Below are 19,550 nucleotides of genomic sequence, written 5' to 3'. Positions count from 1 at the left end.
AGAATAACGACGATCCGCTCACAAACCCCAATCAGAAACTCATTCTGTACATTCGCATAGGTAACCAGGGTCATATGTTTCATGCCTCAAGAAGTGAATTATCATTACTCATCTATCCTCAAATACGCTAAACAGGAGAAATATGTGGATTAACCCTCGTGCTGTTCGCACGTGTGCTCGTCGGTGAGACGGCCTCGCTGAATCCCGACAACTGTTTCTTCAGTGTCGCTGGACTCGGCACCCAGTCGCTCAAGCCGATGTCCTTTCGTTTGATGGGAGGTGGATTTGTTGGTGGGATGACGATCTGGGGGTGTGGAGGCTGCTGAAGTTCTTGAGGAGACTGTGTAAGTTGAGAGTGCGGCGACGTGTCTGCAAGCTCGTAACTCTCGCCTGGCTCCTCGAATTGCTGATAATACGCGGCGCTCTCGCCTTGGATAGAGTTCTGCCGGGGCCACTCCGACTTGTATGCCGGCGCGGGTTCCGCTAGTTCGGCTCGTTGTTGTTGGTGGCCTACGGCGTGGCCGAGGTCGCCTTCGAGTTCCATATGGCCATCGGGATTCGCGTGGTTAACATTGTGATAGCCGGCGAAATTGGTTGTAGAGGACTTGGAGTCTGGGGCGTCGCGCTTCTCCGATCGCGGAATGGAGCGAGACGCGCCTGCAAACTGCCCGTTTTGCTTGGGTTTGCGATTCTTCAACCAGAACCACATTGCGACAAAGAAGATTAGGGCGGCACCGATGGCTACCGGAACGCCTACTTTGACGCCCAGGGCGGCTTTGTTACCGCCGCTCGAGGATGAGGTGCCGTTACATGATGATGTGATGTGGTCTGGTAGAGTGCCGTTGGCTACTTGCGGGCTTAGCCAGAATTTACCCGCGTCATAGTCGACGTGGAGGTAGTTCTGCGACAGGAAGACGCCTCCGAGGATGGGAATGTTGTCACCCAGATCGCTCATACCTGAGGCAACCGAGGTGCTGATCCTGCTGTTGTTGAGCACAGCATATCTACCACGGGCATCCGTGCCGCGTACATGGCTGACCAGTTCGTAATGAGGGATGACGCTTGTATAGCCGTTGGATAGCTTGATGGTCAGGGAGCCGAGGAGGGACTCACGGTCCTTGGGGAAGTCGGATTCTCCAAAGGCCATGCCGTCAGTCGTGGTGTGGTTACCGAGGCTCTGGAGCTTGGCAAACATGTTCTGCGTGAGGGTGAAGCTGTTCTGCACTGTATCAATACAGGCAGCCACCTTGACGCCCGGGTCGAAGAGAGAGTGATCGCCGTCAGTATTGGTGAGGACGATGTCGGACACGAGAACCTGGAGAGGGCACGGGACCGGGGCGTTGGCTCCCCACATGCTGAACTCTGCAACCTGGGACTCGTTGTAGCGTGCTTCGTTGTAGCCGCCGATGACTAGCTGGCCGTCGCGAGGGTGAAGCTCTGATGTTGAGCCGTAGTCCAGGCTGAAGCTTGTCGTGGGGGCCAAGTCGTTCCTTACGAAGCTGTCGAGGGTGGACGAGTTCGGACCAAATGCGATGGCGCTTTTGTTCATGGAGTCATAATCGGCCCATACCTCGAAGGGATACCCATAGGCTACGGCTGGAGCATCGGTGAAGTTTGCGACATCGTATCCATGGAGTACCGTCGTTTCACCATCTTCAGGCTGAGCGTCGATTGTTCTAGAGGGGAGTCAGTTATGTATCTCGGACAACTCGGTTAGGTAGATACCATACGTTACGTTCCAGTCCTTGATGTTGACGACTTGGCTGAATGTGCCTCCTGTGGTGTCGTATACACTGCCCGAGGCTCCTTGGCAGCCCACGAATGCGTATGTTGAGTTGTCCGGGCAGTCCAGACTATTTCTAACTCGCGTGTTGTTTAAGATGGTGGACATGCGCATGCCTTGAACCTGGCCACCAAGCGTGAGCTTGAGGCCTCGATTGGCACCGATGCCATTGGGAAAGGTAACGTTCTGGAGAGAAAGTATGTAAGTCAACAAGAGCTACAGTCGCACACGGCAACACACACACACAGACACTCGAAACACACATAGACACACACCCAAAGGAAGTAAAACGTGATGAAAAGTGAATGAATGACTCGTGAAGTTGTTCCTTACTTTTATGGGTAATACTAATGGGTCAGTAGAACTTGAACAAGAATCGTCCGCGAGCGCGGAGTGAGAAAGGACGCTGGCCAGCAGGAGCGCCGCCCAAGGCGACGAGGTCAACATCACGAAAGTTCGCGATATAGGATGCTGCTGAATCGAAGCATGACGGGCAGATGAGCGGGCTCGATTCAGGAAGGGGGTTCAACGATGGACCGCATTGTGGTTTTGACGGGCAGGACGAGCCCCCTTTTGAAAGCTCTTGTCTGCCCACCTGCCATCACCCCGGGCACGTTGCAATATCGAGATAGTTGACACCCTGGAGTCGTGCCAGGTTACCTAGCCGGAAGTGGCAGACGAAACCCACCCGTGAAGTCCCTGGTTATTAGAAGGGGCTCATGATGTTCCACTTTTGCCAACTCTATCCCCGCTCCAGCCCGCGTTGGGGCGGTTGCGAGATGCTTCGGAATGCACTCCGTAGACACTATTCTGATGTTGACTCACACCAAATTTCGACTACACTAATTGATGAACATATCCCCCCAAGCAAAGTCTAAACAACTAGAGGCCATGACCATATACCGCAACTAAAGATCTTATCTCGACCAGAAAAGTTCAGACGACTGAAACGTAGTTGCGTGGCCGATTCTCGCTGTTGAAGGGGTACACTAGTCATGAACCATGTTCGAAGCCTCCACGACGCCTGCACTCTGGATTTCTTGGCGCACGAGCCCCATGGTAAGATTAAGGTCGTATTTTGGAGCGTTCGGGACAAGCCAGGAAGCATGCCTGGCGTGCCTGGCAAGGCGTGGGAGCCGTCGTTGTACGTAGTAGTGGTGGTGCCGTCGTGGTGGTCTCTCCAGCGATAGCTCATTCCCGCGATCCGGCGCCTCCAGCGAATCGCTCTCCCCGAACCGCAGACCTGGACAACCCTGACAGGATCTACGCCAGCCGCCCTCGCAAATGCCGCGCGATCAGCGTGGCTTCCAGCAGGAAAGATAGACGAGTATCGTCTCACTTATGTTGAGTCTAGCTGGTTCAACCCCGGGAAATAAATGTTCATAGGGCTACAACTCTCCGGGGCGAGAGTCTGTTGTTTATGGATTCATGTTCGGTAGGAAAATTCCAAGACACCGCGTATCGTAAGCGAAACCTGCGTAGACGCAGAAAGAGACTGAAAGGAGGAGAGACGGCCCATCAACTGAGAGTGATACAGGGATATGCTTTGCCTCGCATTCGGGATCCCCTTGCCTCATGGCATGTGGGAGGCTGTTGTTCCGCATTCCGTGCTCCGGAACAGACCTCGTCCTGATCCTCGCGCTCGTCAGTGTCAACTGTCGGGAAGAGAAATCCACTGAGCCAAAAGACTGGAAGAGGGAAGTCAAACAATTTGGACTTTATTAGGCGCGAGTTGCCAATTTGCCACTGCCAACTTTGGACGACAAGCGCCTGGACCGTTGTGCTAGCAAGGATTGATGGTGGTTCTCCCCCTCGGCCCCCGGATCGTTCCATAGAGGTGAAGAAGATACTAGCAGCGAATAACCATGACGAGATTACGTTTGCAATGGGAAGAAATCATCAATCGCATTGTCCGAGCGTTGGCAGTTGAGCACGTGGTCATGGATTGAGCCTTGAGGAGTTATGCTGCCAAACATATCGCTGAATTCATCGGGCAAAACGGACCGTAAGCAGCGTTTAAGGGACGAGATCGAAGGATATCAGTGCCGGTCCACTTTTCTACAAAGTTCAGAAGCAAGCTGAATTTTCCAGACTAAAGATTAGGCTGACCTCGAAACAACAACATAAGTACTCAAGTAAGCATCAATGCAAATAATTCGTGTATGTACAATAAACCAGACTGTTGACTTTCGCTCTTCTTTCGACAGACCCATATGTCCATCCAGTAATTTGGTACGTAACAAGCTTGGTCCATAGTCTATCTCCTGTGTGGAAACGCTGGGGAAGGACATGGAACAAAGATGCGCGTGGTCGGTCTGAAGGCCCATTGTTTGCCAGCTTGGTAGCGAAATCATTTCGGGTTTCCAACTTTTCGGCTTCAAGTTGCAGGCCATCGCAGGAAACTGTCTCGTAATGAATAGCTTGGGTGTGATTATGCCCCGTCAGGTTCGTTCTTGGCCAGTGCTGAGTGCCAGGAGCAACCCTTCGAGGTTTACAAGGTGCAACCAACCCATCGACGGAGCTCCGCACGCGACTGAGTTTGACCCCACGCTGCGAGTTGCATGAGACATTCTTAGCATTACTCAAGTAAGGGAATAACCAAGTTTGAGTCGGCTTTCACAATTATAGCTCCAGCCTTGTGAGCTGTGCTACAGAATTGACGATGCACGGCTTCTCCCTGAATACATAGACCCCAAATTTTGCGACCTCACCAACCATTGGCCTCCGATCAACGGAGGTCGCTCCGGCTCAATGGTCTAGTGGTATGATTCGCCCTTCGGGTTCTGTACCAACCCTTGCGCAAAGCGTGAATGGGCGAGGTCTCGGGTTCGAATCCCGATTGAGCCCTTGCTGTTTCTTTTGTCGATTTTTGCACTATCATCACACAAACTGTTCGATGGTCGTTCAGTTGAAATAAAGGAATTGATTGAGTTCTGTGGTTGGAGTCGCCAGGCTCAAATCTCCGCATATAATTAGAGATATAGATCTTATCCAATCAGCTGTTGGGACGAATGTGGTAGCTTGAAGCTTCAAGCCCCTCATTAACCACCGCAACCCACCTGTCTGGCCTTCCTGACATCCCGCTTGATGTCCATTTTTCGATGTCATTATGGCATCAAGCTGTGTAACGCCGTCATCGAGCCCAAAAGCATTGTGTAACGAGTGCTCGGGCATCGTTTTTGATGACGCCGAGGGAGATGTTCGTGATGCTGCGCACTGGGAGAGAAAGGATAGCTACCCAAATCTTCCACTTTTTCGTAACTCGGCTGCAGCGGGCTGTTCTTTCTGCGAATATCTTTGCTTTGTACTCGATGAGAAGCTCCCCAAACCCCTTCAAATTGCATTGCAAGAGTCTACGACGAAAGATGTGGTAGCTAAGCTATCTTCGCCTGCTTACGTGATGCGTTCCGACATCATCGACGTCACACGCGATTGGATGCCCGATGATTACGGTATCGAACAAGACGGGATATACTGGCTTGATTTCAGGTTTGAGTCTGAGGCTTGGCGTAAAGAACCGTGGTCCGAGGGGTGGAAAGTGCGGGCTATTGCGTATCAAGGAGAAGATGGTATGTGTCTCTTAGCCTTAGCCGTCTTAATGACTTCTTGCAAGGCCACAAGAACAATGACATTCTGCTAACATTACGAAAACCGAAAGAAAATGTTGCAAGTGCCCTCGGTATTGAGTTGAAACTCCCCATCACGAATGCTCTCGCTCCGTCTTGCATGAAACGCCTCAAGGAGTGGGTTTGGGGCTGCGCGAGCAACCATCCGGAATGTTGCTCTCCAGGGCCAAGAAGCCTCCCGACTCGGCTGATTAAAGTTGGAGAGATGAGCGACGGAATAGCTCGCTTGGTCATGAGTGACAAACTTCCTCCAACGACATCGTACATTGCTCTGAGCTACTGCTGGGGCCCTCCATCCGTCAGTAAATCCCAGCTCATCACCACAGCGGCCTCTCTGGCAGACCGCCAGACGAAGATCCCACTTCCCGAGATGCCGGATACAATCAGAGATGCAGTCGTATTTGCGCGTCATATGGGGATCAAGTACATCTGGATCGATGCTCTATGCATTATCCAAGACGACGCCGAAGACTGGGCCAAGGAGGCCGCGCTCATGTTTGCTGTATATCGGCATGCTACTCTCACACTGGTAGCAGCCGCAGGCGATACCTCTCACTCGGGTTTCCTGAAAAGAAGTAGTCCCGGGCCGTCGGCACTCGTCCCGTTCGAGTCTAAAAAGGGACAGGGTAGGGTGTCGGGCACGTACGTCCTGTCAGCTCTCAACGAACACCGGACTTGGGATGCCGACTATCCAAGCCACATGCATACCCGAGCATGGGCTACGCGGGCTTGGACATACCAAGAAGATCTCATGTCTACTCGAGTATTGTACTTTGACAATCATACGTCCTACTTTCGTTGTCAAACGGAACGACGTCTCGAACATAGCAGCAAGGTATACGACAACGTCCAAAGCTGGCATCATCTGCTCTCACCAGCGCCTGAAGATATACCTTACAATGAGGTGAAAGAGAGAAGGGAAAGCCTCTATGAGAGATGGAAAGATCTAATAATTGAGTATACCAGACGAAAGCTGACGGTTTCCAATGACAAGTTTTCAGCTTTGTCTGGATTAGCCCGTACTTTCAGCTCAGCGCTTGAAGACGAATATGTAGCTGGACTTTGGAAAAATGATTTGGTACGTGGAATGCTTTGGAACACTGTCATGCAGCCTTCGAAACCGAAAGCGTGGAGGGCGCCATCCTGGAGCTGGGCATCTAGTGACGCAGAAATCGCATGGGATTTGCGATTCTCACTACCGCTCATTCAGAAGTGCAGTATTGAGAATATCCACATCGAAACCGCGGGCTCAGATCCGTTTGGAAGACTTGAGAGCGCTTGGATCGAGCTCTGTGCTGTCTGTGTTCCAGTGGTTTTGCGACCGGTACAGCAGGCCGAGAGTGATCAGGACACATACCTTGCAGAGGTCCTCTTCTATGAAGGTGGGAAGATCATGGCCCACGGATCTCTTGATGCTGTAGCACCCTCGGGGTTAAGGAATGATGGCACTTTCAAGCTAGCTGATTTTGGACAAGCTGATGAGATTGCCGACGTATCTGCGGTCGTTCTCGCGTCGCGCTGCGTCATCTTTGGTCTTGATGGGAGCTCAGGCGAGAGAAAGTTTTCATCACCATCATTCCCAACTGGGCTTTTGGTGAAGAGTAGTCCAGAGCAAGGAGAGAATGTTTCATCACTCCCAATCTACAAACGACTCGGGACCTTCAGAACGGAGACAGAGGAGCAGACGGAGCCGTGGCTGACGCTAACTCAGTCTCGCCTGAAACTGATATGAATCCCCGTAGGGGTACTATAATGAGATTCTAATCATTGCGCTTTCTTACAATTCATAAGACACCACAGAGGAGAAGACAAAGTATCAAGATCAACAATTGAAGTTAGTCCCCAGCGATAGGAGATATGATATGACCCATATTGAAGGCATGTCAGGCGGGAATGTTCAGTATTCATGAACAACTTAGCCCCCTTTGATGGCCTTTACCAGGGGCTCAAACCAACTATCAGCTAGCTTTTCGTCGCCCTTGCCATTGGGATGTACACCATCTCGCGTCATCCCCTTGACATCAAAGTCCTTATGGCAGTCAACAACAGTAATACGGCTTTTCTCATTTGATTTACTGCTCGCCCAATTTGGTATGACTTTGTTGAAATCCTCAATGCCTCGCATACAGTTTGTACAGCCGGCTGGGTCTAGGGGTGTTACCTGAGCAATCTGAAGAGGATATTCAGACGTTAGAGTCATGTCTGGTGGTCATGTTGCCCAAAGACAGCTCGCGAGGGAATACGCACCAATATCTTCATGCTTTCTTTGCTAGCCCGCATTTGGTCAACCAGCTTATCCAGTGCGCCAAGAATCTCCTCGGGCTTCTTCGTACTCCACACGTCGTTTGAGCCGAGGTGCATCATGACAATATCGGGTTTCGTATCCCCAAGCCAACGCTCTAGTCTACTCTCCCGAGCAAGGTCTGTCGCAAGAAGGCCACCGTGGCCCTCATTATCTCCGTCGTAGTCGAAACCACATCCCTGCGGTGGCAAAGTTCCGACAAAATCGATATTCTTGATATTGTTATCCTGAAGCTTCTTCCACAGTAGAGCTCTCCAGCAGCCCTAATTCATCGCGATTCGTCAACATCTTACTTTTCAAAAAAAAACACGCAAGCGGGGCCAGAGAAGCATAGAGCCAGAGAGCAGAAAACTTACTGGGCTGCCAGTGATCGAGTCTCCGAGGGGCATGATCTTAACCTTTTCTTCAGCTGAGGCAGTCCATATCGAGGAGAAACAGACTAGCATCAAAACAGATCGGCCAAGAAACATCATGACTCGATAGCTGGTAATTGAAGAGACAACTCATGGGCCGAGACTAGGCACTAATGCTGTTTATTTCCTGATGGAAATGGCGAGTTTAGAGCGCTTGCAGCCCCCTACTTATTCTTCGATCTAGTACAATCAATTGCACTTTCGACGGGATCCTACAGGATTCATGTTATCTCGCAGTGTATCAACATGATGCTGTTATGACATGTATTCCTGTGAGAAGCAGGATCTCAATTCAGGATTCATCATGCTTCCAGCGTTGAAACGCCTCCATGGTGTACCTATGGGAGCTGGTGCCATTTGATGCCATGACACCGACTATCCCTTTTCAGGACTTAACGTCGTCGGATGGGTGGCTCCCGGCCCCCATTGAATCAGGTATTTGAGCCTCGCGGTCGATATTTCGGATGATTCGGGCGATCATCGCTGATTACGGGGATGAAACAGGATCCATGAGGATCAGGTTAGATTAATTGACTGTGACTGAATGCCCTTCCCAGTCACCGCAAACTCTAGCTAGCCAGCGCGCGTCAAACCTTCACCCGTTGATTGCCTTTACATGGTCGACGACCAGACACTGGTAATCGCTGCTGCCCTTGTAGATCGTGAACCCATCGTTGTGAGTCTGCCCTGAGCTCAGCTGATCTCCCCACTGCCAGAACAGATCGGCGCCGAGTCCGGGCGCCGTCCGTGAGACTTGCTGCCAGGGTGCCTCGATGCCGCAATGGTCACTTAGAGAACCGTCTTCTTGGGTGTGAGCTTATTGAGTTTAAATACCAGACACGAGGAAAAAAACTCACATTCTTCAAAGAGGCAGGGTTTGCCGGCCTTTGCGCAAGCCTCGCCGTGTGATTTGATCCAGCCGGGAGACCAGGTCTTCAGATCGACGCTCCCTATTTCTCCGTGTTAGTTGATTATGTCCGACCCTCGTCATTCGGACGAGACTTGGATAAGAAAGCTTGTCTCTTTCAGGTGACTTACAATGATCGGGGTACATGTGGAAAGTGCCAAAGTCGAGCGTCTTGATGCCGAGGTTCTTGACAAAATCTGTGCCTTCACCGTATTGGTAGGGGTAGCTTCCATCGCCGGGCAGTCCCATGCCCTCATCGCCGAGAGTGACCATGTGGTTCGCATCCAGTGACTTAACGAACTGGGAAGTCGCTTGCGCCCACTGGAAAATCACATCAGTGCTGCAACCCTTGCAGCGGGGTTCGTTGGCCAGTTCCCAAGCAAAGATGGCGGGAGAGTTCTTGTAACGGCTCACGACGGCCCGAATGTACGCCTTGTACTGAGTTTGGGCCTGAGCGTTGGTGTACCAAGTCTCTTTCGAACCGCCAAAGGCTTTCACGTAGGCGTTCATGCCACCGTAGTCATCCCAGTGGTTCACAAAGGGGATGATGAGCTTCACACCCTTCTTCTCCGCGGCAGCGACGACCGCATCGAGTCGCTGGAGTCCGTTGACGCCAGTGTTGATTTGTGATCCAGAGGCTGAGAGGTGTTGGTACCAGACCTGGTTTCCGCTGGGGACAGCGTTCACGTCGTTGAAGCCCCATACGCGAAAGATCTTGAGTCCGGCTTTCGCGACATTGTCCATGACGAGATCGACGTCGGCATTATTCGTCAGGAACGAGATCCAGTATGAGTTGCTGCCGGCAAAGTATTTTGTCTGGCCATCGATGGTGAACTTTGTGCCACTTGCCGACGGGAAGGTCGAAGCCTGTCTAGGCTCTGGAACGGCCAGGGCTTGGATGCTGGCCAAATTGGCGAAGATCGACACAAGGGCAAGCTTCATGATGGGTCGCCGTTTTCTGGGTGCGGGTGTATGAGAAGATGAGATGATGGGCAGATCAGATTATTCATCTCCATAAGGAGCCTTTATACTCTCGTTGAAAATGGGTTGAACATTGTGTAGCCGCTGGTGCGTCGGCTCTCCGCGTTAGAAAGCAACCTAAAACGGAGCCAATGAAAATCCAACGGCACTTCAGTTAAAATGGCCAAGACTACTAGAGCTAATGACCAATACGAACACCTCGTACCTTTTCCGGATGCGATCAACTTGTCGCCTGGGCAAATTCCCCGTATTTCGAGAGCGCCGAGGCGGTGTAATACCGATTGGGGTGCGGAGGGAGGACTCCCTCTGCACCTTTTCGGAAATGATGTGGGGCCCAAGGCGGGACATCCCCGGCCGCTTCGTCTCGAAGAAAGTGCCGAGAGACTAGCGGCAGCTCCGGGGCTATTTTATGGATCTTCGGCCGATCGGAACCGGGCTCCAGATAACATTGCAGTTACACCATTCATACGAATGAGATGAAGGGCAAGTCATCCTCAGACCCTTTGAACTAACAGTCTCACTTGATAGTAGGCATATAAGTAAGATGTACTCGGCAGGACATTGGGTCACGTGCGAGGCAAGCACTGAGTCCATCATACGCGTATTGAGATACAGTCAGCCTCTGAGGTGCTCGCGTTGAATTCAGACTAAGTGACATAGAAGGTTGGAAACCTGTTTCGAATTGATTTGATTATACCAGAAATCCCTCGCGAAGCAAGGAAAGGTTCGCAAGCCTTCGGCCCCTATGCATTCCCGTTAGGTACCTGCACCTTATTCAACATAAAGGTGCATTAGGTACCTAGTCAACCTCACTTGCGGGACCCATAGAAGTCAAACTTTCAGCTTCAGTGGGCCTAAAGCACACTCTAATAGGTTGTGTCTGCATTGGACTAATGCATAGAGGAAGCTAGAGAACAGGTGTGTTGCGAGCTCATGATGTTGCTGGTATGTGCAGTGACTGATGGTGAACAGATGGAATCTACTTACTCTCTTGGCCGTCGGGAGGGGGTGGGCGGGTTACTGTAACAAGTTAACATCTCTCTGGCTAAGGCGTCAGATAATTTAAGCTGTCTGTGAGCAACGCTCGAAATTATATCCTAAGTCCCATGATTGTTGCCATTATCCTTTCTGCAAGCGAGTAATCTTTGCACATAGACATTGGGGCTTGTCATCAGCCATCAGGTACATGCGTGTTGATATAAACTTGAACTTCAATGAGATTTTCAGAAATGCCTGTCGATACTGTCACAGAAGAGGACAGAGATGAGAACTTAAAGTTTACGAGTTCAACAAGATTTTAGAGTTGTCGTTGCTCTAGTGTTTTTGGGGCTTATGAGCCAAGTTGAATGAAGCTATCGATCCATGTCTTAGGATAGGCAGTGGCAGAGAAAATACTAAGATGGGCGAAACGGAACAAGCCACCTGCGAACTTTTTGGGGAGAAGGAGAACAAGCCGTTGGGCGACGAATCGAGTCTGGACAGCCTCCAGCCTTGATCTAACCTTGTAAGCGGGACTTCCGCGAGATGGCCCAGGCTTTTGTTGAGTTTTGGTGCCTTGAAGATGATTTGAAATATTTCAGATTCAGACAGCTAGAAGTCAAATCAATCTCAACAGGAGAGTCCAGTGCCACATGATACAGTTTACGCCAGTGAAGCTTTGATTACCGGCCGCTGTGTATAGGTGACCGTCTGCGGCATGCTTGGTCCATCGAGTCGGCTCCGGGCTAGCGGTAACGAGGGTCCAAACGATGCGAATCTGGGGCCAGCATTGCCGAGAATTTGGCCGGCGTAGTACGCGGCCGAAGCTTCGTAGGTTGCCGAACGTTATGCGTTGTCTGTTCGAAGGAATCGGGAGTAGACGAGGTGCATGGCTTATGGGACATCGGCAAAGGAGAGAATTCACAGATGATCGTGGACCCTTTCCCACGTGAATGAGAGTTTAAGAGCCCGCGATTTTCAACTGGAAGCGAGCTCTCGCTTCCGATCTCTCTCTAGTAAACTTAGAAGTAGGTGAGCAGAGACTCAAGCTTCGAGGGGTAATGGTCCAGAGGCTCTTGGCATCTCATTCATCGTTGCGGCCGTTACGACGACTTGCTCGGCTTCGTGAACCGATTGGCTTCTTCTCAGTACCCCGCAGCGGGAGATGTACGTGGCCCGCGAAGATCAGGCCCGCGCTCAGCTACCATTTTAAGCTAGTCATGCTCACTGTCGAGTCTAAAGTTGCCCTACCCCGCGGTGATCGACTCGAATCCAGACGCAGTCGACAGGGCCCCTGAATCAGGGACTCTTTCGCCCTGCTTCCTGGAGCTCCGCGGAAGGAATAAACGCTGTCAGTGTTGAAAGACGTGCGGACGGACTTTGTCGCTCTCGGGTCCGCTTATGGACATCATCTACTGCGTCGCCCTACTTTTTGCGCATGAAGACCAAGCTTTTCCGTCCGAAGTCTTTCGGAACACGCGTTGAAGGCATGCTACTCACCATCACATCCCGTCCCTACCTAACGGACCATAGCTAGGCTTGTATACCGTGAGTGTTGCGCCCGCAAGAACAAACCGGGCTTCCGAGATCATGAGAAACAGCCTCGTTTTTCTCGCACCCTGGAAGCCATCATCAGGTCACTGCCGGCGACGGATTAAGACCAAGGCTGAGATATCGGCCGTCTCAGACTATCAACTTAACCTTATCGGAGAATTTTAGACTTATTCACTAGTCTAACAAACAAAATTAGTCTCAAGAAGTAAATAAACATTTCGTGGTATTGAGAAACGTATTAAAGATGACAAGGCCTCCCGCTTTTCGTTACAGATGATTTCTTGCCAGACAGGTTGCGGACTTCATAGTTTACGAACCCAGCTTCCTCTAGCAACTCAGCCTTCCGTCTCCATCAGTAGTCTTCGTCACCTACCTCCTCACAATATGCCTTCCGTCAAAGCTTTGTTTGTTTCCGCTCTTGTTTCGAGCACCCTTGCGGCTCCTCTCATCACCCGTTTCGAGAACAAAGAAAATGCCGCAAGTGTCTTTGATGAGAACCCTCGGACTTCTCTAGAGACCCGCGATATCGAGGCCAGCGAGGACTACGCTGACCTCGAGGCCCGAGATGAGGACGAGTACGAGTATGAGTACGTCGAGGCTACTTCTGTCGCTGGCATCTCTGCTCGAGGTCTAGTGGACGGCGAGGAGTCTGGCGACCTTGAGGCACGGGACCTTAAGGAAGTCAGCGAGGTCTACTCGACGTTCCAGTCTCGTGACTTGGAGGTGGATGACGATCAGCATGGCACTCTTGAGTCTCGTGACAATAAAAAATCGTCGTCGAGTCGCACCTCTTCATCTCGGACTTCATCTTCGCGGAGCAACAACAACAATAACAGGGTTGACAAGGGAAGAGTCCAGAAGGAAAAGAACGAGATCAAGGATATCCAAGCAGATCAGAGAACGCAACATGCAAGCGGCAAGGCGAAGGAAGCCAAGGAGCGGGCAGAAATTCAAGAGGCCCGCGAGAGACAGAAGGGCGCTACGAACTCCCGAGACAAGGACGCTGCTAGGCGCAAGAAGCTTGAAGAGCAAGATTCCCTTGACAGAGTGAAGGGCCAGAACCAGAGAGACAAGGCGCGCCTCCAAGCCCAAAAGGAGAAGGAGAAGCAGGAACTGGCGGACGCCAAGAGGGGTGGACGTGGCGGCAGATTCGTTGAGACACCTGAGACGTCAACAAACTTCAACCCAAAATCTTATGGTGGCAAGTCGGGAACTTACAACGACTACAAGAATCCCAACTACCAGAACAAGGACAGTAACTATTACTCGAACCAGCGCAACAAGGACGATGAGAGAATCCGTCAACTGGAGAGAGACCGCGCGCGTGAGGATTCTCGTATCAACAAAGCTGAGTATAATAAGAACAAGAGCGGCGACAAGATCAAGAATGGAGAGTATAACAAGGACAAGGAGGATGAGGCAATCCGCAAGGCTCAATACGAGAAGCAACGGAGTGGCGAGCGCATCCAGGATGCGGAACGAGCCAAGGACAGGTACGGCAACAATGCAAACAAGAACAGCTATGATCAGGAAATCCGTGCCGAAGAAGCTAGACGCCAGCGTGCGGACCAACAGATCCGCGAATCTCAGTACGACAAGAACAAGCAAGACCAGTTGATCAAGGCTGAGGAGGACCGCCGCACTAGGTACGACGAGCAAATTCGGAAAGCCCAGAACGATAAGGATAAGTACGGCGACCGCATTCAGGATTATGAGCAGCAACGCAGAGAGGACGAGAGGAGTCGCAATGGAGGGTACTAAGCTTCTTGTTACTTGAAACTGCATGTAGCCTTTGGGCCATAGACTGTATGCGGCCATGACGGATGATGGCTGAAGGGGCGGTGTATGGCGTTACGAGGTGGTGCTACTTGTCCTTAATATCTAAAACTTACTATCCTTACGACTCCGAGGCAGTAAAACGGAGTTAATGAAACTTACTTTCCCGGACACTGAATGAGAAATATGTGCATGTATCCTCAGATGGAGTTGAAATGGTGCAACTCCAACTCATTCCCAGCGATAAAGCTTACGTATTGAATTGGCAAAGGTAAAGTAGAGATGTTTGCCTGTGTTGCTTGACCGGCTAGTCTCAATGAGAAGTGTGGTAAGTAAGTAAAAAAAAAAAAAAAAAAAAACGATGTCGAACAATGGGACGGTTGAATGTTGACGAATGTACATCGGCAAACGATAATGGATCCATCTGATCTCGATGGCTGTGTACAACGAACAGGACTGGAACGGGGCCTGAATTAGCTAGAAGTGGACTCGTTGAAAAAAGATCATTGAATCACGTTATGGTAGTAATGCGTCTCGGCGAAGGGTTTTCGACTGAGCATTTGATGAGGCATGCATTGCGTCGCCGAGGTAAAAGTTCAAAGCCCGGCCAACATGGTTCATGACCAACTAAAACTTTCTCGCCTCCTATATTAATAGCGGCAACACGTTGAATTGATTCATTGAAATTTTGAAAGCTCATCACCATGCCTTCGTCTTAACAAGGGTCCCAAGTTTTCGATCTATTCCAGTGCTTGATTTACTATTCTAACTACGCCCCGTCACTATCAGAAGTTGTTAAAATGTCAGCCCGAAATACATGTAAAGTCGACATCGAGTCAATCAGGCCACTCGCGAGCTCCAGAGAACGCTTTGCTAATTCGGTAGGGTCACTGTACTATTCCCTACCTTTCCACTTCGGGTCGCTCGCTCTAGAAGTTCACCAGCAACTGGCTGACCATATCATCCCGCAGAGCCCTTTTGGCTACGGTGCATTTGCGACGACATTGATGACTCTATCACTGGCTAATATGGGTATTCGGAACATTGAAAATCAAGCTGTTTTCATCGCCAACCTCTGCTTCCTAGCTGGTCTGGGCCTCCTCATCTCAGCTCAGTGGGAAATGGTAAGGGGTAACACGTTCGCCTATACGACACTCATTGCTTTTGGTGAGTTTGTCACTCCATTGTTTTGATTTCATGACTCGACAAAGGACTGAAGCTCCCAGCATTTTACTATGGCGGTTATGGCTTCCTGCTGATCCCTTCGATTGGAATTGTCGACAGCTACGGTGGCAAGACGGAGCAATATTATACGGCTTTTGGACTCTATCTTGCTGGTTTGTTTGACATTCTCGCCATTTTCTTATTTTTCCGATGCTACAGCTTGCGACTGACTTTGAGCACTGTAACCAGTCTGGTCGCTTTTCAACCTCTTCTTTTTCATTGCTGCTTTTGCGACGTAAGTGCTGAACCTATCTGTTCTGGCGGGGCTCGCTGACCAGTGACAACTTGCAACATCAGGAACGTCGCAAACGTCATTGTCTATGGAGGCCTTGAACTTTCTTACACCTTGAATTGCTCAGCGAATTTCCTATTCGCAAGCGGGAACGCCGCGGCTGGTGGGACTTTGGCCAAGATCGCCGGTGGATTTGGATTTGTTGCTGCATTGGCTGGTTTCTACGTGATGGCCGCTGAGTTTTGCTGTGAAGTGCTGCCGTTTCATGTCCCGTTGGGCGACTTGTCACAATTATTTCCGAGGGAGAAGAGTCAGCGGCATCAGAGATGACATACGAATCTTGTGCGCCGAATGCTGTCAAATGTCAGGTCTGGTCTGTAGTAGTATTATATGAACCAACCCCCAGCTCTTCCTACTGTGATAGTCGTGTCTCATCTCGGTTTGTTATTGAGGTTAGGAGAAGAACTCATGCAATTCATAAAGTAGACCGGCCCCGTTGTCTCTCGAAAAACCTACAAGGTGATCACGCCATGCGAACCCACGAAAGAGAAGTAGGCCGTAGCTCATGACCGAGTGGGTCAAACGCCGTCTGCACTTCATGACCTTCAAGTGGCCTGACTTAAGCCAGGGTTCAGCGACGAATGAACATGCTCCAACTTCTCAAGTTGTTCACCATGATTGAAGTCATGTGCGTGTGGTTACCTAGGATTTGGTATTGCTTGTAATTCGGTTTTTGGTTTGGTTTGGGCCGGCCACTCGGTGCCGAGATCCACTCATTCTCGGGTTCTGCTGGAGCTGAGCCGGGGTTTGGGTCCGGCATTTTTCACGGGGACTTTCCGGCAAATTTGACCCGTAATGCAACGAGGGGAGAGGTGTTGTAAACTTATGATTTCAGAGACCCTGAAGTTGGTGCAGTCGGTGTTTGAAAATGAATCATGTGCTTCCTAGGAAGTATCGTCATGGTAACGGCCACACATGGTCTAGAGGTACCTGAGGAGGTACACTAAATATGTAGATACCTATGGAAATGGATGGCTACTGAATTTCTTACTAGACTCACAAGTGGGAATCATTTCCAAGAAAAAAGTTCCTTCACGTGGTACTGTATAGTCTATCCCGACCTTCTAATTCTTCAGACCTCTAAATGAACACGCGTCTACAGGTCTAGGAGCTTTTCGAAAAGCTCGCCGGAGTCGGCGTCTCCACCACCTGGCCATTGTGGATCAGCATATTGCCATCATCGTAGTCCGAGACAATATCCTCAATGTACGCATAATCAAGACCTCGCAACTCGTCTTCCTCAGTAGCGCGCAGATGCATGCCCGGAATCTTATTTATGAGGAACAACAAGATGCAGGAGACAAAGAACGACCAGGCAGCGCAAGTCGTCGCGCCTGTCAACTGTAGACCAAGCTGTCTGAAGTTGCCATTCCACCAGCCGCCCTCATACGAGTCGCCGCTAACTCCGTCGAGAGCAGGTACCATCTTGTGGGCAAAAAGACCAGTCAGAATATCACCAACGTATCCACCGACACCGTGAATGGCAAAGATATCGAGACCGTCGTCGACGCGGAGGATATACTGGTATCGAACGGTGTAGAAACAGCAGATGGCTGTGATAATTCCGACAAGAGGTGAGACGTAGACAAGAACTATTATAGTTGTTAGCGCAAACATGGGAATGCAACGAGAAGGATAGTTTTACCGAAGCCAGCTGCTGGGGTGATACCGACAAGACCGGAGATGATACCCGAGCAGAAGCCAACCAAGCTGAACTTCTTCATGTACATGTAGTCCAACAAGGCCCACGTAACTCCACCACCACAAGCAGCAAAGTTGGTGTTCACAACGACATAGATGGACCGCAAGCTAAGGTTAGCCGTGCTAGCTCCGTTGAAGGCAAACCATCCAAACCAGATGAGAACGGTACCCAGAGTCATCAGCAAAGGGTTGTGGCCCCTAAACTGTGGGACGTGCCTCTTCTTCGTGGACGTGCTGCTGTCGTCGATGCGGGGACCCAACATCATGGACCAGGCAAGGGCTCCAAAACCACTGGCGATATGGACCGGACCGGAGCCCGCAAAGTCGTATAGGCCGAGGTTGTACAGCCAACCGCTAGGGTTCCACTCCCAATATGCCAAGCTAAAGGGCAAATCAGCATTACTCTCATACACGTGTGCTCGATATCGAAGGTCTTGGACTTACATGTAGTAGACGAACGTGTTCCAGCAGAGGAGGAAAAGCATGCTGGGCCAGAGACGGCCGCGCTCGAGCATGGCACCGGCCAGGATCATTGCCGTAGCTGTAACAAAGGTGAAGCCAAAGGCAGCATCTGTCCAACAGACGATTATTAGTGTCTCCATCCCTATTAATATCGACCATCTCAGGAGATACTTGACTTACACAAGATGTCTGGGATATCACTGTTGGCAAACGAAGGAGAAGCCAGGAGATTGTGGAATGCGGCGTGGGACAGGTCGCCGAGGATAGGGTTCGTCGTGCGTGACTGGTACAGCGATGCACCGTAGATCCAGTATTGTAGGCCACAGGCGCATGCACAGAAGAGTGATTGGAGAACCATCGTCATGGCGGATTTCCTACGATGCATTCCGGCGTAGAGAAAGCCGATGGCCGGCGTAATCTGCCAGCACAGGATTGTGCATACCAGCACCCAGCAGAGGTCACCCTACGGATTGTTCACACGAGTTAGCGGGCTTTGAACCCCAATCGAAATATTTTTTAGGTCTTCAGAAGAACTTTTGTCAAATTCTTTCTTTACCTTGTCATAAGGCGCATTGAGGTCATGGGTGATTGGGTTGCCTCCCGTTGGGTCGGTGGCATAGTCCGGGAACTCGGTCACAGGGATGACTTCCGTCATGATGTATCACGACAATACTTCCAACGGAGAAATATTATGATGCAATGACTGAGATGGCGGGCAAGCGAAGGCAATGCTGCTTTTTTTCTGTTAAAGAACCAAAGCCTCGGAACGTCAACCTCAAAGCTTGACAGGACAACAGGGAGCCACTTAAAGCTTTCGTCAATCTTCAGATGTTGGCCAAGCTGCCATGCTGTCGGTATTGCTATCACTTGGCACCAGTACGAACCCCAGATAAGGTTGGCTCTGTAACAAAATTAAGCATGTTCACAATTGTCTTGGGCACTGGATGCCAGATAACACCACCCTCCCTGATTGGCTTATCCCTGATAGACGAGCTTCACCGGGGACACGAAAAGACCTATCTTTCTACTCAATCCAGGAAGCTCTCGAGCTGGTTTCTGGGCACCAAAAGTCTGGGCATTGCTAGGGGTGACTGGAAAGGGATGAGGATCAGTGGGTTCAACTGTCTTGCACCGTGAACCACGACCGGTCTAAACTGCTGGAAACGGATGCGGGAGCCTGTCCAATTAGAGTCAAGTAGAGCGGGAGGGACGCGGTTTGAAGGGCAGCTGTTTGGGTCCAACACGTGAAAAGGGGAAGGGCGCACGGCGTCATAAGCCATGTGTAACAACCTTAACGTAGGTACGGAGTAAGTCAACATACCCACTTCCTGGCACCCCCCTGTTTCTGGCACCACAAAAACGATGGGATCACAACCCAACCTCCTCATTACTATTAACTATTGATCCTCAACCACACCCACTACAATACAGCTGCCAGCCTCACTAGGGCATTCAGAGTCGCTGGATTCAGCCGTGATAACCTCCTTTTCACCCGCTTCGATTTGAGCCCGATGGATATCCCTAATGTTCGCGAACTTCGTATTGGGATCG

The 19,550-nt window shown here is 50.7% G+C and overlaps 8 protein-coding genes across 8 annotated transcripts; 3 read left to right on the top strand and 5 right to left on the bottom strand.

Moving 5' to 3' along the window:
* Nucleotides 1–127: 127 nt before the first annotated feature.
* On the bottom strand, nucleotides 128–2,230 carry CTAM01_12083 (uncharacterized protein; the record flags this gene model as incomplete). The annotated part of the gene is made up of 3 exons (XM_060528091.1): nucleotides 128–1,676; nucleotides 1,731–1,969; nucleotides 2,189–2,230. 3 exons carry the CDS (start codon nucleotides 2,228–2,230, stop codon nucleotides 128–130), a joined length of 1,830 nt encoding a protein of 609 aa, XP_060377224.1.
* Nucleotides 2,231–4,892: 2,662 nt separating this feature from the next.
* CTAM01_12082 (HET domain-containing protein) lies at nucleotides 4,893–7,141 on the top strand (the record flags this gene model as incomplete). Its single annotated transcript, XM_060528090.1, has 2 exons — nucleotides 4,893–5,352; nucleotides 5,442–7,141. The coding sequence occupies 2 exons, from the start codon at nucleotides 4,893–4,895 to the stop codon at nucleotides 7,139–7,141; spliced, it is 2,160 nt and encodes a 719-aa protein (XP_060377223.1).
* A 183-nt stretch (nucleotides 7,142–7,324) lies between these two features.
* On the bottom strand, nucleotides 7,325–8,100 carry CTAM01_12081 (cellulose-binding protein; the record flags this gene model as incomplete). Its single annotated transcript, XM_060528089.1, has 3 exons — nucleotides 7,325–7,579; nucleotides 7,657–7,974; nucleotides 8,068–8,100. 3 exons carry the CDS (start codon nucleotides 8,098–8,100, stop codon nucleotides 7,325–7,327), a joined length of 606 nt encoding a protein of 201 aa, XP_060377222.1.
* Nucleotides 8,101–8,719: 619 nt separating this feature from the next.
* On the bottom strand, nucleotides 8,720–9,973 carry CTAM01_12080 (mannanase; the record flags this gene model as incomplete). The annotated part of the gene is made up of 3 exons (XM_060528088.1): nucleotides 8,720–8,925; nucleotides 8,982–9,074; nucleotides 9,163–9,973. The coding sequence occupies 3 exons, from the start codon at nucleotides 9,971–9,973 to the stop codon at nucleotides 8,720–8,722; spliced, it is 1,110 nt and encodes a 369-aa protein (XP_060377221.1).
* Nucleotides 9,974–12,928: 2,955 nt separating this feature from the next.
* Nucleotides 12,929–14,305, top strand: CTAM01_12079 (uncharacterized protein; the record flags this gene model as incomplete). The annotated part of the gene is made up of 1 exon (XM_060528087.1): nucleotides 12,929–14,305. One exon carries the CDS (start codon nucleotides 12,929–12,931, stop codon nucleotides 14,303–14,305), a length of 1,377 nt encoding a protein of 458 aa, XP_060377220.1.
* An 815-nt stretch (nucleotides 14,306–15,120) lies between these two features.
* CTAM01_12078 (uncharacterized protein) lies at nucleotides 15,121–16,106 on the top strand (the record flags this gene model as incomplete). Its single annotated transcript, XM_060528086.1, has 4 exons — nucleotides 15,121–15,487; nucleotides 15,547–15,657; nucleotides 15,734–15,779; nucleotides 15,842–16,106. The coding sequence occupies 4 exons, from the start codon at nucleotides 15,121–15,123 to the stop codon at nucleotides 16,104–16,106; spliced, it is 789 nt and encodes a 262-aa protein (XP_060377219.1).
* Nucleotides 16,107–16,407: 301 nt separating this feature from the next.
* CTAM01_12077 (uncharacterized protein) lies at nucleotides 16,408–16,596 on the bottom strand (the record flags this gene model as incomplete). Its single annotated transcript, XM_060528085.1, has 1 exon — nucleotides 16,408–16,596. One exon carries the CDS (start codon nucleotides 16,594–16,596, stop codon nucleotides 16,408–16,410), a length of 189 nt encoding a protein of 62 aa, XP_060377218.1.
* Nucleotides 16,597–16,940: 344 nt separating this feature from the next.
* On the bottom strand, nucleotides 16,941–18,654 carry CTAM01_12076 (ammonium transporter; the record flags this gene model as incomplete). The annotated part of the gene is made up of 5 exons (XM_060528084.1): nucleotides 16,941–17,428; nucleotides 17,482–17,918; nucleotides 17,982–18,108; nucleotides 18,180–18,462; nucleotides 18,556–18,654. 5 exons carry the CDS (start codon nucleotides 18,652–18,654, stop codon nucleotides 16,941–16,943), a joined length of 1,434 nt encoding a protein of 477 aa, XP_060377217.1.
* Between the last annotated feature and the right edge of the window lie 896 nt (nucleotides 18,655–19,550).

The sequence above is a fragment of the Colletotrichum tamarilloi genome (assembly GCF_030869305.1).
Source record: "Colletotrichum tamarilloi strain Tom-12 chromosome Unknown Scaffold_55.1, whole genome shotgun sequence".
In the NCBI taxonomy this organism is placed as follows: Eukaryota; Fungi; Ascomycota; class Sordariomycetes; order Glomerellales; family Glomerellaceae; genus Colletotrichum; species Colletotrichum tamarilloi.
Note: the sequence above shows the minus strand (reverse complement) of the source record. Positions and strands in the feature narration are given on the sequence as shown.